General features: G+C 36.2%; 2 protein-coding genes across 2 annotated transcripts; both read left to right on the top strand.

Moving 5' to 3' along the window:
* Window positions 1–1,380: 1,380 nt before the first annotated feature.
* On the top strand, window positions 1,381–2,355 carry LOC103211992 (olfactory receptor 10AG1-like). The gene has a single exon (XM_007957991.2). The coding sequence runs from the start codon at window positions 1,420–1,422 to the stop codon at window positions 2,353–2,355; it is 936 nt and encodes a 311-aa protein (XP_007956182.1). The 5' UTR covers window positions 1,381–1,419.
* A 9,866-nt stretch (window positions 2,356–12,221) lies between these two features.
* LOC103211976 (olfactory receptor 10AG1-like) lies at window positions 12,222–13,262 on the top strand. Its single transcript, XM_007957978.2, has one exon. It carries the CDS (start codon window positions 12,267–12,269, stop codon window positions 13,260–13,262), a length of 996 nt encoding a protein of 331 aa, XP_007956169.2. The 5' UTR covers window positions 12,222–12,266.
* Window positions 13,263–18,071: the final 4,809 nt, after the last annotated feature.

Raw genomic sequence — 18,071 nt, 5'->3', positions numbered from 1 at the left:
GCTCAGGAGAAAGATGTGGGAGCTGGCTTCCATTAAGATTTACAGTCATGGGAACCTTATGGGGGGTTCATGGGAACCCTGTGGGGGGTTCTGTCCAATAGGCTTGCTATGAGTTAGAATGAACTCCACAGCACAGCAACAGGTTTTCTTTCTTTTTTTTTTTTTTTTTAACAATGACAGCATGTTTTTGGAAGGCAAAATTTAGGATGCACTTCCTTCAGGATCAAGCTAGTGCAACGATAGCTGTGGATGTGCCCTTAAGTTGTGCACCTTAGGAGCCACCCTGACCTGTCCTGGTCCTGGCACTGATGAAAGGGAATGGTGGGAAAAATAACTGCCAACAAAGGAACTCAAAAACCCTTTGTCAAATACCTGTTTATTAAGACATCTGTAGCCCATATGCCAGGATTGCAAGTTTAAAGAACATACTGTCATAATCATAATTGTAGAACTATACTGATAAGCATTCAATTTAAAATTAGTAAGAAGGTGATAACTTTGACTGAGGTGATTAAGTTCTCACACAAAAAATAAATCTTTGAAACTTTATATAACTGCTTAATATCACCCAGGTAATAAATCTTGGGGATTAAGTCAAATTCAAGGTCAATTAAAAAAAGATACTAACTTATAATCAGAAAACCTATGTTGATTGGGCAAATTATCTAAACTTAATGAGTCTCAATATGCTTATGTGTAAAGAAAAGTGAGTTTACCAACACTTATCTGCAGTGATGTTTTATAAGGAACACCAAAATAATGGTGGCTGTACACAGAACAATGGGCACAAAATAACAGCCAGTATCTTTCCTCCTCCTGCCCCACACACATGTGGATGTGAAACAATTCCCCTCCATGCTACCAGTGTTCTTCCAGGCTAATGCACTTATTGTTCATATCTGACTGAATATTCCCAGGCTAAATTCCCTAAGAAAAATTCTTTAATCCTACCCACTTAATGTCCTATAGAAAAAGCTTATATTCCACTATACAAAATGAAATATTATCACAATTTGTTTTCTAAGATATCTACTTGAACTGAGAAAATGTTTAGAGAAGTACAACAGGATTGTCAAAATGAGCAATTCATTTATGATGAGGTTAGATGGCGAAGCTCAGGGTCCATGCCCAACACTGCCAATTGCTCCAGGGCCCGTGATGAGTATGGGAAAACTTCATTGGTCCTGGGCTGTGTTGCTAAAGGATAGTGAAATGATCCTGAAAAGAAATAAGGGGACAATTAACTCTGACTTAACAGGAGGGCATGGGACATACATAAATATTATCATTCTAAAGGTGAAAACAACTTCAGTGATCGTAAAACACAATATGGACACCTGAACACGATACAGTTTGTAGGGAAGGCAGTGACCCCAGAAAGTAAAGGGAAATGCACATGTAAATGTACTTTTTCCACAGATGAAGCATCAAGAAAAACCCACCGAAGAAAATCGAACTCAATGGATGGAATTTGTTCTCGTGGGTTTTGCTGATATGCCCCGTCTCCAGTGGTTTCTTTTTGGATTATTTTTAATCATCTACATTATCATTCTGGTAAGCAATGGAACCATATTTCTAATAACAAAAATGGATTCTGCTCTCCAGAGCCCTATGTATTATTTCCTGGCAAATTTTTCCTTCTTGGAAATCTGCTATGTGTCAGTTACTCTCCCCAGAATGCTGATGAATCTTGCGACCCAGAGAAGAACAATTTCCTTAATTGCCTGTGCTATACAGATGTATTTTGTCCTTATATTTGCAAGCACAGAGTGTTCGCTGCTGACAGTGATGGCCTATGACCGCTACGTGGCCATTTGTAACCCTCTGCACTATCCTCTAGTCATGAACCACAGGGTTTGTATCCAGTTGGTGTCTGTCTCATGGATCCCTGGGATCCCAATTCAGATCGGGCAGACATGCCAGGTTTTCTCCCTGAATTTTTGTGGATCTAACCAAATTGACCACTTCTTCTGTGACATGCCCCCAGTATTCAAGCTGGCCTGTGGGGACACCTTTGTCAATGAGATGTTGCTCTGCATAGTTCTCGTGTTCTATGGCATGATTCCATTGCTGCTGATAGTTGGCTCCTACACTAAGATCATCTCCACCATCTTGAAGTTGCCATCAGCCACAACTCGGGCCAAAGCCTTCTCCACCTGCTCATCTCATCTTACAGTTGTGGTGTTATTTTTTGGATCAGCCATCATCACGTACTTAAGACCCAGTCACTCAGGGGGGGCTAGCAAAGTGCTTTCTCTTTTCTACACAATCCTAATTCCTATGCTTAATCCTATGATCTATACTCTAAGAAACAAAGATGTCATAATGGCACTGAGGAAATTACTATGTATATAATTCACTTCACAAAAGAAAGTTAAACTTATGAGAATTTCTTTCTCATGTATGTTTAACCAAATTTGCACACATGTAGAAACTAATTATACATTGTCTTTCCATGCAGTGGACTATTTCTAAATTAAAAATTACTTGAATTCTGTCAGACTTTTTTCTCACCTAATGTAAGTTATGCATTCATCAACAGATTGCAAATCATTCCATTAATAACACTATAATTTTATTGTACAAGTTCTCCTTCAACAAGAAGTTTTATAGGGGTTGATTTAGTTTAGACAGTTGCAGTGTATAAACTATTATATCACCTATTGGCAACTATGTCATTTATTTTCTTTAGTTTTCATACGATATGACACTCTTTTTAAAAATCAAGTTGACAATATGCTTTAATTTGAACTATGTTTACATTTTGCCCTCATACTGATTCTCCAGGTAAACCATTCTTTTAAGGGAACAGAGCACTCAAGTACAATGAGGATGCATTTTGTAAATTGTGATGGCTCACCAATGCCATGGAACATTAGGTATGACTTACATGTATCAGGTTAAATATTTCTATATAGTATAGTCCAATGATTTCATAAATAGATATTATTCAACTAAGACTAAGGTGTGCCTGACACAAGCCAAGGCATTTTCAGTCACCTCATATGCGTGTGCCAGTTGGATAATGAATAAGGACGACCAAAGAAGAGTTGATAGTTTGGAGTTGTGGTATTGGTGAAGAATACTGTAAGTACCAAAGAACTAATAAATCTTTCCTGGATGAAGTGCAGCCAGAATGCTCCTTGGAAGCGAGAATGGCCAGACTTTGTCTCACCTACTTTGGTCATGTGGTATGAAGGGACCATTCCCTGGAAAAGGATACCATGCTTGGTAAAGTGGTGGGCCAATGAAAAAGGGGAAGGCCCTCAACAAGATGGATTGATACAGTGGCTACAATGACGTGCTCAGGTGTAGTGAGGATTGTGGGGCTGGCACAGGACTGGGCAATGTTTCATTCTGCTGTACATAGGATTGTTATGAGTTAGAGACAACTAGATGGCACCTAATAATAACATTCAACATTTACATCTAGCTAGAAAATTGTGAGTTATTCACATGTTTTTGTTTTTGTATTCTTTTGTTTTTAGTTTTCTAGAGTTGATAGAAGGGATAAGAAAACCATGAGTGTGGGAATTGTATGGTAAATACCATGTCTTGGGGCAGGCACATCTTAGATCTCAAAGTGATGTCTTTGCTTTTGGACTTTAAAGAAGTCCTTTGTAACAAATTTACCCAGTGCAATATGTCATTTGATTTCTTGTCTGCTGCTTCAAAGGACTTTGGTTGTGGACCTCCTGGTCCATGTACAGCTTCCCCATGAGTACAATTAAGTGTTCTGGAATCCCCATTCTTCTCAAAGTTATCTATGATTTGTTATGATCTACACAATTGAATGCATTTGCATAGTCAATAAAACACAAGTAAACATCTTTCTGGTATTCTTTTATTTGAGCCAAGATCTATCTGACATTAGCTACAATATATCTCACTCCACATCCCCTTCTGAATCCAGTTTGCATTTCTGGGAGTTCTCTGTCAATATACTTTTTGAATTATCTTCAGTAATATTTTACTTGTGTATGATACCAATGATATGGTTTGATAATTTCCACATTCTGTGAGATCACCACTCTTAGGAATGGGTGTAAATATGGATCTCTTCCAGTCAGTTCACCAGGTAGCTGTCTTCCAAATCTCTTGGCATAGCCAAGTGAGTGCCTTCAGTGGGGCATCATTTGTTGAAACATCTCAATGGGTATTCCATCAATTCCTGGAGCTTAGTTGTTTTGTTTTGTTTTTGTCATTTCCTTCAGTGCAGCTTTGACTTGTTCCTTTAATGCCACTGGTTCTTGATCATATGCTACCTCCTGAAATGGATGATCATCTATCAGTTCTTTTTGGTACAGTGACTCTGTGCATCCATCTTCTTTGGATGTTTTCTGCATCATTTTGATGTTTCTGGAACTGGTAGGGAATGGCCAGAACTGGTGGGCAAGGCCAAGAAGCAAGAGTGGATCAATTTGGAACAGCTAAGGGAGATGAATTCATCTGTCAGTTTGTCATCCTGTGGTGGCTTGTGTGTTGCTGTGAGGCTGGAGACTGTGCCACCAATATTTCAAGTGTCAATAGGGTTAGCCATGGTGGACTTGTTTCAGTGGAGCTTCTAGCCTAAGACAGACTCAGAAGAAGAAAGAGGCCATTCACTTCTCAAAGAATTGGCCAGTGAAAACCATGAATTGTGGTGAAATCCTGTCTGATATATTACCAAAAAATAACCTGAAACATTGATATAATGCCAGAGGATGAGCCCTTCAGGTCAGAAGGCACACAAAATATGACTAGGAAAGAACTGCTTACTCAGAATGTTGTTGTTGTTGTTGTTATGTGCTGTCAAGTAGGACCCGACTCATAGTGACCCCCCCTTGGGTTTCCGAGGCAGTATCACTACGGAAGTAGATTGCCCCATCTTCCTTCCAAGGGGTGGCTTGTGGGTTTGAACTGCCAGCTTTCTGGTTAGCAGTCAAGTGCCTTAGGCACTACACTACCAGAGCTCCTCAGAATAGAGAAGACATTAATGATGTCGGTGGAGTAAAACTTTCAGGACCTCCTTTTGCTGATGTGGCACAACTCAAGATCCGAAGAAACACCTGCAAATATCCATTAATAATCAGAACATGGAATGTATGAATTATGAAGCTGGGGAAATTGGAACTTGTCAAAAATGAAATGGAACACATAAAGGTCGATAACCTAGGCATTAGTGTGAGCTGAAATAGACTGGTTTTGGCTATTTTAAATCAAACAACCATATGATCTACTATGCCAGGAATGACAAATTGAAGAGGAATGGTGCGGTATTCATCACACAGAATGTTTCAAGATTTATCCCAAAGTACAATGCTATCAGTGACAAGATAATATCCATGGGCCTATGAGAAAGACCAGTTAATATTGCTATTATTCAAATTTATGCACTAACCACCAAAGTCAAAGATGAGGAAATTGAAGATTTTTACCAGTTTCTGAAGTCTGAAATTGACCAAACATGCAATCGAGATGTGTTAATTATCACTGGTGATTGGAATGAAAAAGAAGGATCACTAGTAGTTGGAAAATATTGTCTTGGTGATAGAAATGACACTGGAGAGCACATGATAGAATTTTGCAAGACCAAAGACTTATTCATTGGAACTTTTTTTTCAGCAACACAAATGGCAGCTATGAATGTGGACTTCACCAGATGTAGTACACAGGAATGAGACTGATTACAACTGTGGCAAGAGAAAATGGAGAAGTTCAATATCTTCAGACAAAACAAGGCCAGGAGCTGATTGTGGAACAGACCATCAACTGCTCATATGCAAGTTCAAATTGAAATTGAAAACAATTAAAACAACTCCATGAAAGCTGAAAAGTGACCTAGATTTTATCCCTCCTGAATTTAAACACCACCTAAAGAATAGATTTGGTGCATTGAACACCAGTGACTGAAAACCAGAAGAAATTGTAGGATGACATCAAGAGCATCATACATGAAGAAAGCAAAAGGTCATTAAAAAGACAGGAAAGGAAAAAAAGACCAAAGTGAATGTCAGAGGAGACTCTGAAACTTGCCCTGGAGTGGAGCTTAGCTAAAGGAAATGTAAGAAATGTCAAGAAAAAAGAGCTGAACCGAAGATCAAAGAGCAGCTTGAGAAGACAAAATCACTTATTACAATGAAATGTGCCAAGGGCTGGAGTTAGAAAGCCAAAAGGAAAGAACACTCTTGGCATTTCTCAAGCTGAAAGAACTGAGGAAAAAATTTAAGCCTCGAATTGCAATATTGAAAAATTCCAATATGGGAAATATGTTGAATGATTGCAAATCTAGTCTTGAAATTTTTCTTCAGTTCTTTCAGGTTGAGAAATGTTTAGTGTGTTTTTCCCTTTTGGTTTTCTAACTCCAGGTCTTTGTACATTGCATTATAATAATTGGCTTTGTTCTCTAGCTGCTTTTTGAAATCTTCTGTTCGGCTCTTTTTCCTTGTCATTTCTCCCATTTGCTTTAGCTACTCTCTGTTCAAAGGCAAGTTTCTGAGTCGGTTCTGACAACCATTTTGGTATTTTCTTTTTTTCCTGTCTTTTTAATGCCCTTTTCCTTTCTTCATGCATGGTGTTATTTATGTTACCACATAAGTAACATAAATAATATAAAATCACCTGGTTTTCAGTCATTGGTGTTCAATGGGTCAAATTTATTTTTCAGTTGGTCTCTAAATTCATGTGGGATATAATCAAGGTCATATTTTGGGTCTCATGGAATTGTTTTAATTGTCCTCTGCTTCAACTTGAATTTGTGTAGTAGCAATTGATGGTCTCTTCCACAGTCAGTTAGTGGCCTGGTTTTGACTGATGATATTGAGTTTCTCTATCTTCTCTTTCCACAGTCAATGTGATCTCCGTGTATTCTATCTGGTGAGGTATGTGCATATAGTCACCATTCATGCTGCCAATAAAAAGTATTAGCAATAAATAAATCTTTGTTTATTAGTCCAGTTGTGTACATTTTTGTTGTCATTCTTTTAAGATGTTATCCATACTGAAGGCTTTAGTCTTTGATTTTCACCAGTAAGTGCTTTAAGTCTTTGCTTTCAGCAAGAAACATTGTGTCTTCTACATACTATGTAGAAGTGGATAAGGAATCTTCCTCCAGTCCTGATGCCACATTCTTCTTCATATAATCCAATTTCTTGGATTATCTTCTCATACAAATTCAGTAAATATGGTGTAAAAATACAGCCCTGATGCACATCTTTCCTGATTTTACCACGCAATATTCCCTTGTTCTATATGAGCAACTGCCTTTTGGTCTATGCACAGTTTCCTCATGAGTACTACCCTGTTTTGAAATTTACATTCTTCACAAACTCATTATGTGTGTGTGTATGTGTGTGTGTGTGTGTGTGTATGCATGTATATGTGTAATCACATATAGTTTCCAGCATTTAAAACAAGAAAAGAAACTTCCGTTTATGGTTGAGATTGAGGTGTCACAGCAAGCCACTATTCTTGCTTCAACCACTAAGAAAATTGGGCACATTTAAAAAATATATTTTTAAAGGCATAAAATAACTATGAAAGAAAAATAAGGAGGAAAATATTAAAATGAAAATTTATTAAATCAGATAAAGACAACCCACATACTGATTCACACTTAATTGGGTTACAATTTTTTGTAATTATAAACGTGAAAAGTTAATTAAAATTTATCTTTTTTCCTCAAAGACTATCAAATTAACCCAGTAATATTTATTTTAAAAATCCATATTTCTCCTATTTCATTTGCTGTCTTTATTATAATGAGATCTGTTGCTATAGTGGATAAGGCATTTGGTTGCTAACCAGAAGATTGGCAGTTCAAACCCACCAGCTACTCCATGGGATGTAGATGAGGAAATGTCCTGCTGAAAAGATTTACAGCCTTCAAAATCTAATGGAGGTTGCTCATAGTTGAGATCAACTGGATGGCAGTGGGTTTTGTTTTTTATCTTTATTATAGGATAAATTTTAATTTCTAATTGAATCTTCTTTTTATGACAACAGAAGATTATGCTATGTGCGCACAATGAAACATTGTGCATTTATGAGACTTTAGAATTAAATTTTAGCTTAGTTATTCTGTGATGTTCACCTACTGTAGCTTAGGCCTGGCACCTTCCATGTTTTCAAGATCATAGTACCTGATACTTTTCAACTAATTTCCCTAATAACTTTCTGTTATTATAATATCATAGGGTATTTTTCTCCTGGAGACAGAAAGAGAGAGAGAGAAATGAATAATACATATATACATACACATATAGATAGATAGATAGATATAGATAAATGATAGATAACTATACCTTTAGTCTTGTAGTAGAAATATATATATATATATACACATTCTATGACTAACCTCAAGGTTGGAGACAATTATAAACCCTTAGAATTCATTATTTTCAAAATAATAGGAGGTGACATCTTATTTTCACAACAGGAAACTGGGCTTCAGTCTAAGATTCTCACTTTTACTCACATTTGATGTTTCACAGGGGAAGTATTTTATAAGAATAGGAAGACTATTGTTTTAGAATCTTGTCTCATCTAAGCAGGAATTATATCAGAACATTATTTTCTCCTAAGTGAAGTTTAGTAAGATTCATATCTTAAAAGTGGATTCACGGAGGGAATGAAATCAAGGAGGGATGATGGAATGCTACAAGAGGTTAATTTTGGGTCAAAAAGGAAAAACTGTTTTTGAACTAGATCTAATATATCCAATAGCTAGTTCCCAGTTTCCCAGGTGGTCTTGGGATATTAAGTATATAGTATATACTTTATAGGTAAAAATATTATTTATTGTCAGACCATTTATTTCAACTCTTATACTGGCCAGCCCCTAGATTTGGATCAAGGCACAAATTTCAGAGGATAAAGTAAGCAAAATAACTTCAGGAAAATGCGACAGCTAGTCTAATAGGAATAGTATGCCCATATGAAGCAGTCATAATAGATGAGGAGAGAATTGGACTTGTTTCAATTTTAGATGGCCTCCAATGATATAGCTCAGTTAAGGGCAATCCAGGGCCTTAGTTAAGTCTAAGAAATAAATGTTCTTTGCATCCCACTGCATTGAGAGTCTTCAGAGAAAGGGTATTATGGGTGGAGTCAGAGATAAGTGGGAAAATAAAAAAATAAAACAAATCAGAGAATGTCAAAGTGATTTGTTTAATTAGAAATTTAAGGGCATTTGTGGAAGAGATCCCAGTAGAGATAACTATTTTCTTTTTAAAGAACACTCCAAATTCAAAATAAACAGACTGTTTTAAAGGTTGTTTGAATACCTTTGATGAAACAAATTTTTTTCAGCCAAAGTAATGTAAATACTTAAATACATAAACCTTCTTCGATGAGAAAGAAACAAAATAACCCAAGACCTAAACTCACTACTATCAGATAAATTCTGATTCATTGCAACACTATAGGACAGAGTAGAACAGCTCCATACAGTTTCCAAGACTGCAAATCTTTATGGAAGCGGACTTCACACCATTCTCCCATGGATCAGATGGTAGGTTTCAACGTTTGACCTCTCAGTTAGCAGCCAAGTTCTTAACTACTGTGCTACTAGGCTCCTATTTTCCTAAATAACAAAAGTCAATATGAAATGCTTTATATTATTATTCAACTTCAGTTCATGATATTAGTAAAATCAGTAAGTATTATAGTTACAAATGTGTTTTATTAAAGCAACTCCTATATATTTCTGATTCTATTCAATGTAAATTATCTTAAACAGTGATTTTCAATTGTGACATTAAGTTACTTTTAAACACTGAAAATTTGAAAAACTGCTAAGTTTTTGTGAACACATTAATAATATTATATGAAATCTTCATTTCCAGCAAAGTTTTAGCAAATGAACATATTATTTATGTATTTTAGTTAAAATAATATTTTAATACGATATTTAAAGTAAAAATATATAGAGAAATATTTATGAAATGAAGTTACCATTGATAAATAGAGGAAACATTTATTTTAAGGAAAATAATATTTGTAAGTTAAGGAAATCATAAATCAACAAAGAAAATTTGAAGTACACATTGCTTCTCAAGTTAATTACAGGGTTTATGTCTTAATTTATTTTAAAAAATAAAAATATAGCTGAAGTTTAACTAGATTGGGGATCTTGACAAAAATTGTTGTTGTTGTTGTCATGTGCCATCGAGTCAGACGCGATTCATAGCGACCCCTCCTTGGGTTTCCGAGGCAGTATCACTATGGAAGTAGATTGCCCCATCTTTCTTTCAAGGAGTGGCTGGTGGTTTTGAGCCAGCAGCCTTCTGGTTAGCAGTCAAATGCCTTAGGCACTACATCACCAGAGCTCTGTTTATCCAAAATTAGTGAGTTAACCTGTAACAAGGGGCATCATTGCTGATGTCAAATGGATCTTGGCTCAAAGTAAAGAATACCAGAAAGATGTTTATTATGTTTTATTGACTATGCAAAGGCATTTGATTGTGTGGATCATAACAAATTATGGACAGTATTGCAAAGAATGGGAAATTCAGAGTACTTAATTGTGCTCATGAGGAACCTGTACATAGACAAAAAGGCTGCCATTCAACAAGGAAAAGGGGATACTACATGGTTTAAAATCAAGAAAGGTGTGTGGCAGGGTTTTTTATCATTTCACTATACTTATTCAGTCTGTATGCTGAGCAAATAATCCAAGAATATGGACTCTAGGAAGAACTTGGCATCAGGACTGGAAGAAGACTCATTAACAACCTGCAATATGCAGATAAGAAAACCTTAATGGCTGGAAGTGAAGATAATTTGAAGCACTTACTGATGAAGATCAAAGATTACAATCTTCAGTATGTATTACACTCCAACATAAAGGAAACAAAAATTCTCACAACTGGACCAATAAGCAACACCATGATAAATGGAGAAAAGAACGAAGTTGCCAGAGATTTTGTTTTACTTGGATTCAAATCAACAATCAATGAAGCAGCAGTCAAGAAATCAGGGAATGTATTGCACTGGGCAAATCTGCTGAAAAAGACCTCTGTCAAGTGTTAAGAAGGAAAGATGTCACTTTGATGAATGAGGTGCTAGCATAGTACCTAAGGCACTTGACTGCTAACCAGAAGGCTGGTGGTTCAAACCCACCAGTCACTCCTCCAAAGGAAGGTTGGGCAATCTACTTCTGTAGTGATACTGCCTTGGAAACCCAAGGAGGGGTCGCTGAGTTGGGTCCAACTCGATGGGACCTAACAACAACAACAACACAAGCATGGCATTTTCCATCACCTCATATACTTGTGAAAGCTGGACAATGAACGAGGAAGACTGAAGAACAGTTTATGCCTTTGAATTGTGGTACTGGTGAAGAATGCCAAAAATACCACAGACTGCCAAAAGAATGAACAAATCTGTCTTGGGAGAAGTGCAGTCAGAATGCTCCTAAAAGTGCGAATGGTCAGACTTTGTCTCATGTACTTTGATCATTTTGTCAGAAGGACTATTCCCTGGAGAAGATATCATGCCCAGTAAAGTAGAGGGTCAGCAAAAAAGGGGGAGACCATGAAAGAGATGTATTGATTCAGTGTCTGCAAACATGGGCTCAAGCATAGCATGGATTGTGAGCATGGACAGGACCAGGCAGTGTGTCCTTCTGTTACACATAGAGTTGCTGTGAGTCAGAGCCAACTTGACAACACCAACAACTCAACAACTAACAACAGTGAATGTCAATGTGCTTATATCTAAAAGAAAATGAGTTTAGAAACACTTATCTGAATCGTTGATTTTATAAGAAAACAAAATAATTCCTGGTGCAAACAAAATAATGGAAAAAGCAGTCTTTACTCCTCCTGTCCCACTCACATCATATGCAGGTAAGAAATACCTTTGTACTATGTCGATTTTCCCAGGTTTACTATATTTATTTCTCATTTCTTAAACGATATTCCCAGTCTAATTTCTTGGAATACAATCCTCTTACTTTTCATTCCACTATGCAAAATGAAATATTCTCTCAATTCTCTTTTTAAACTGTCTACTGTATACTATTAGGAACCTATCTTCTTAAAACTGTCGGATGATGCAATTATGAATTGTTGCAGTAGGCTGTTGAATATATATGTTTACTAAAGCTTAGCTTGATCTATCCTTGGCTCCAAAGATATAGTGACATTATCATAATAGAAATTTGAGGGGTCAGTTTAATAAAAGGACATGGTACATTCATAAATATTATTATACTTAAAGTGCTACCAATTGCAATCATCATAAAACTCATTCCAGACACCTCAGTACGATTTGTAGAGGAGGCAATGAGATACACGAAGGTGAAGGGAGAGACACATGTAAATTTACCTTTTCCACAGATGAGTCATCAAGAAAAACTACAAGAAGAAAATCTAACCCAACTGATGGAATTTGTTCTTCTGGGTTTTGATGAGATTCCCCATCTCCAGTGGTTTCTTTTTGGACTATTTTTAGTCATTTATATTATTATCCTGATGAGCAATGGCATTATATTTTTAATAACAAAAATGGATCCTGATCTCCAGAGCCCCATGTATTTTTTCCTGGCAAATTTTTCTTTTTTGGAAATCTGCTATGTATCAGTCACTCTCCCCAGAATGCTGGTGAATCTTGGGACTCAAAGAAGAAGAATATCCTTAGTTGCCTGTGCTACACAGATGTCCTTAGTCCTTATATTAGGAAGTACAGAATGTTTGCTTCTCACTGTAATGGCTTATGACCGCTACGTGGCCATTTGTAATCCTTTGCACTATCCTCTAGTCATGAACCATAGGGTCTGTATCCAGTTAGTGACTGGCTCCTGTATACCTGGACTCCCAATTCAGATAGGGCTGACATATCAGATTTTCTCTCTGCCTTTCTGTGGATCTAACCAAATCAATCACTTCTTTTGTGACTTCCCCCCAGTATTCAAACTGGCCTGTGGGGACACATTTATGAATGAGATGTTGCTCTACATAGTTGTTGTCTTCTTTGGCATGATTCCATTTCTCTTGATCCTTGGCTCCTACATTAAAATCATTGTCACCATCCTGAAGTTGCCATCAGCCATAACTCGGGCCAAAGCTTTCTCCACCTGCTCATCTCATCTTATGGTTGTGCTGCTATTCTTTGGAACAGCCATCATTACATACATAATACCTAAGTCTAGTCACTCAGAAAGAACTGACAAAGTGCTTTCTCTTTTCTACACCATCTTAATTCCTATGTTTAATCCCATGATATATAGTCTCAGAAACAAAGATGTCAAAATGGCACTCCAGAAATTGCTATGTAAATAATTCACTTCAGTAAAAAATAAGTTAAATGCATAAGAATTGCTTTCTCATGTATTTTAATCACATTCCAACAGATGCATATGTTTAACTAGACCTTTTCTATCCATTTAGTGACATTTGTTTCCAAATTAAAATTACTTGTAATATTATCAGACATTTATGATCAAGTTATATAAATGACACATATATCAGCAGAAGGAAAATCATTCCATTAGTAATTCCATAATTCCATGGCTTAATATCCTCCTTCAATAAGAACTTTCACATTGGCTTATTTAATTTAGTCAATTGTCATGCATAATCCGTTATATCACCTATGGGAAACCATAGCATTAAAGTCCTTTAATGGACATACAGTTATGAGATTTATTAAAAATCTGATTGGCAATATGCATTAATTAAAACTATACATACATTTTGACTTCACAGTGACACTCCAGGGAAACCATTCCTCAGAAGGAACAGAGCATCTTACAATGAGGATGTAGTTTACAAAGTATGATATTTTATCAATACCATTAACATTAGGCATAAGTTATGCATATATGAGGTTAAAAATTTCTATACAATACAAGGAAGTTCTGGTGACATAGTGCCTATGACATTTGACTGCTAATCAGAATACTGGTGGTTCAAACCCACTTGCCACTCCTTGGAAGAAAGATTGAGCAATCTACTTCCATAGAGATATCCTCAGAAGTAATTAAAAAGTTTTTATTTTTCTTTGTTGTATTTTTAGTTTTCAAGAGAGGAGTGAGGGTATACATTTAAAAATAAAAGATATATATCAGCTATACAAACAAGAAATATTACTCACATACCTCTATATACACCCAGACAAAATAATTGAAGAAAAAAAAAAAAGAACGGAAATATATAATTTGAATTATGAATATTCCACAGTCCATTGTATATTATTTTTCCTTTATTTTGTCTTAATTTTTGATGCTTATAACAATGAACCTATGTTATCCATGTAATCAAGAAAATGAAACAATAAATCTGCATTGATGAGCATAACAAAAGTGTTTTGTTGCTTGTGCTGTTTCCCTACATATATTGCTGCAAATAGCCTTATTCCCTTTCAATATTTTAAGCTTAGTAATGAATCTTTCTTATAGAAAGGCAATAGATCTCAAAATAAATCAATAAATAACAACACACAATCAGTCGGTAAGAGTTGAAGTTTAAACAGATTATCGTGAATCTCTCGACTGCTATTCAAGTTTTTTCCCAGAGGTAAAGGAAGTCAGTGATGCCCATATTTTCATGGACACACCTAGTTCCAAGTGGGGAGGGAAACAAAGTACAACTTCCTACTCAGAACAAGACAGACTCCCGACTCAGTCTGCAGTTACTAACAAAATGCTTAGAAATGGAGACTCAGAGTGTCCTAATTTGAACATTAAAACTAGAGCCAATCCAACCCATTGTCATCGAGTGGATTCCAACCCACAGAGACCATATAGGACAGAGCAGAACTTCCCCACAAAGCTTCCGAAGCTGTAAATCTTCACAGAAGCAGACTGCCATTTCCTTCTCCTGCATAGTGGTTGGCGGTACCAAATGCCAGCTTTTGGTTAGCAATCTCATGTTCTAACCACTGTGCATCAGGGCTCCTTAAAACTAGAACAGTTTATGTTAAATAGCTTCGAGTTTTGGCTTATTAGGATATTTATGAATAATTAGCAGATTTTACCTCTAGTTTATGGTAAATTTCACATAAATAAATCAATAATAAGAGATTAGAATAGATAAGATTAGATTAATTTAAATATAACTTGTAAGCAGGTAGTGTTAAACATCTTCAATGTGCATGTAATGTAACTCTTTGTAATAAGTAATAATTAGTAATTATGTGTGAATCTTTGTTTTAACTTTTCTATCTCCCTTTCTATGTTTCAAACACGTCCCTTCAAATTGTTGTTGTGGTTAGGTGCTACTGAGTACAACGGAACGAAACACTGCGTGGTCCTGCACCATTCTCACAGTCATAGCTATGTCTGAGCCCATTGTTGCAGCCAGTGTGTCAATCCATCTCATGGAGGGTCTTGTTTGCTGACCCTTTACTAAGCATGGAGAAATTCTGGTGGCATAGTGGTTTAAGAATTGGGGTGTTAACCACAAGATCAGCGGTTCTAACCCACCTGCCACTGCAAGGGAGAAATATTAAGTTACTTCTCTAAAGATTTATGGTTTTGGAAACACTATGGGATAGCTCTACTCTGTCCTCTGGGGTCACTCTGAGTCGGAATCAACCCAATGGCAGTGGGCTTGTTGTGGTGTTATTTACCCAGGGTAATGTCCTCCTCCAGAGATTGGTTCCTCCTGATAACATGTGCAAAGTAAAAACAATTAAGTCTGCTCATGCTGTTTTTAAGGAGAATTCTGTCTACATTTCTTCCAAGATTTTTTTTTTTTTTTTGTCGGAAAATGCCTTTACTTAATACTTGTTATTTTATTATTTTCTTTTTTAAGTGCACTTTGGGTTCAAATTTAAAAAGGAAATTTGTTTTACATTCAACAGCTTAAACACATCTGATTTCAAGTCCCCAATTACCATCCTCAGCCATAAATATTTTATGTATGGGAGACTGAAGCTGGAGTAAATTCAGTCCTTGCCAGGTGCTCAATCAAGCTGAATTGGCTCACACACCCTGAGTACTTCAGAGGAAAGAAAGATAATTTATTACGATGGGCATGGTAGGAGACAGGGGCCAATACTCAAATCTGACTTCCTGAGCCAGAGTTTGGGGACAGTATTTATAGGGTTCAAAAAATGAGAGTTATACATATTCAGACACATTCCAGGAATTTGGGCATGAATTGGTAAGAGATTGGGTAAAGTTCCTTTTGCTTAGGTTTAAAGGAACAGTCAGTTTTTAATGCAGTACACTTGCACACTAGATGAGTTTCACTAACTTCCTGACATCAGCTGATCAGGGCTTAGGCTGAGGAGGAGATATTTTCCCCAACAACTTCGTTCAGTTTTGTCTCAATGAGCATGTCCATGTCCATGGGCCAAAATTGATCTGAGCTGGTTTTAATCAATTTCAAGCTTATCTCATCTGGGTTTCTAAAAAACAACTTTAAGGAGATGAGTTATCATGCCCACTCATCTATCTCCAACCGTGGAGAGGGATGGACAGTTACAGAAAGGATGGAGAAATGGGTTAAACTCAGCTTGCCATCGCCATTAATGTGTTTCCTTCTGCTTCAGGATCATACAATATTTGTCCTTTTGTAACTGACTTATTTCACTCAGTATAATGTTTTCAAGGTTCGTCTATGTTGCAGCGTATATCAAGATGTCATTTCGCCTTATGCCTGAATGATATTCCATTTTACAGATGTGCCACATTCTTTTTATACATTTATTTACTTATGGACATTTATGCTGTTTCCACCTTTGGCTATCCTTAATAGTGCTACAGTAAACATCAATATATATTTACTGTAGCTCTTAAATTTTAATTTTTTAGATGTGTTTTTAGGAGTAGAATTGTGGGATCATATGATAATTCTACATGTAAATTCATTAAGAAATACCAAACATTTTTCTTCAACAGCTATACCAATTTTCAATCCCACTAGCAATGGATATGGAGTCACTGTACCACAAAGAACTGGTCAATGTTCAGTTATTTCAGGTGGTAGCATATTATCAAGAATCAAGGTACTAAATGAAGTCCAATCTGCACTGAAGGCATTCACAAAAAAACGAGGCTCTGAGAATTGACGAAATACCCATTGAGATGTTTTAACAAACAGATGCAGATGCAGCACTAGAGGAGCTTACTCGTTTATGCCAAGAAATTGGGAGGACAGCTACCTGGCTAACTGACTGGGGGGTGGGGGACAGGGACTTCACTGCCATTGAGTTGAATCTGACTCATAGTGAACCCTCCTTGGGTTTCTAAGGTGGTATCTCCTTGGAAGTAGATTGCCCAGTCTTCCTTCCGAAGACTGGATGGTGAGTTTGAACCACCAGCCTTCTGGTTATCAGTCAAATGCCTTAGACACTAGAACAGTGTGTATAAAGAGTGAAAAGGTAAACATTCTAATTAAAATTGTTTTCTTAAGCATAAATACTAGATGAGCTGGTTTCTAACTTATGCTTGACTGCAAAATCTGAATAAAAACTATTACCTGTGACTTAAAAGACTTTGCATTGAAATACAAATACAGATTTAAATATTAAAATGCAAGCCTATAAAATTTGATGGTTAGATTATCACCACGTTTTATAACAAAAACGGTCTTGATACACAGTTGTTAAAACAAAACAAAGCTTTGAGATATCAAAAGAAAATCAATATTTTCTATAAATTATAATAAATAGTTCCAAACTGTACATGACTTATAGGATTTTTACTTGGGCAATGAAATAAATGTTCAATTGATAATATTGGTAAATTTATTTAAAAGATGAGGAGTAAAGCATGTCAACTAAAAGCACAGAATAATTGTGATCATTGAGCATAATTTCAGATTTTGAGATTTTTAGTATGTATATGAGAAAATTTAAATTGACATATCTCATCACTAGAAACAAGACAATGCAAGGAAATACTAAACTGGGGGGTGGGGAGAGAGGAAATGTCCTTAAGAATCCATTGAGCAATAATTTTAAAATACATTTAACCATCATCTTAGAGCAATTGTAAATTACAGGATCTGATGTTATAGAGAATTGGAAACATTACAAGTGTGAGTACAATGCCAAGAACTGAAGTAACTTACATGTCTGACTGAATCATTCCTACAGATGGAAAATGAAGTGAAAAAATGAGAAGGCAATGTCTCTACAGT

This window comes from Orycteropus afer, unplaced genomic scaffold (assembly GCF_000298275.1).
Source record: "Orycteropus afer afer isolate SDZICR_OR568_19922 unplaced genomic scaffold, OryAfe1.0 scaffold00832, whole genome shotgun sequence".
NCBI classification, from domain to species: domain Eukaryota; kingdom Metazoa; phylum Chordata; class Mammalia; order Tubulidentata; family Orycteropodidae; genus Orycteropus; species Orycteropus afer.
The sequence above is the reverse complement of the archived record's forward strand: the minus strand, read 5'-3'. Positions and strand labels throughout refer to the sequence as shown.

What these genes read in the sequence shown, in the direction of transcription:
- LOC103211976 (XM_007957978.2), top strand. Translation starts at nt 12,267, where the DNA reads ATGAGATACACGAAGGTGAAGGGAGAGACACATGTAAATTTACCTTTT.
- LOC103211992 (XM_007957991.2), top strand. Translation starts at nt 1,420, where the DNA reads ATGAAGCATCAAGAAAAACCCACCGAAGAAAATCGAACTCAATGGATG.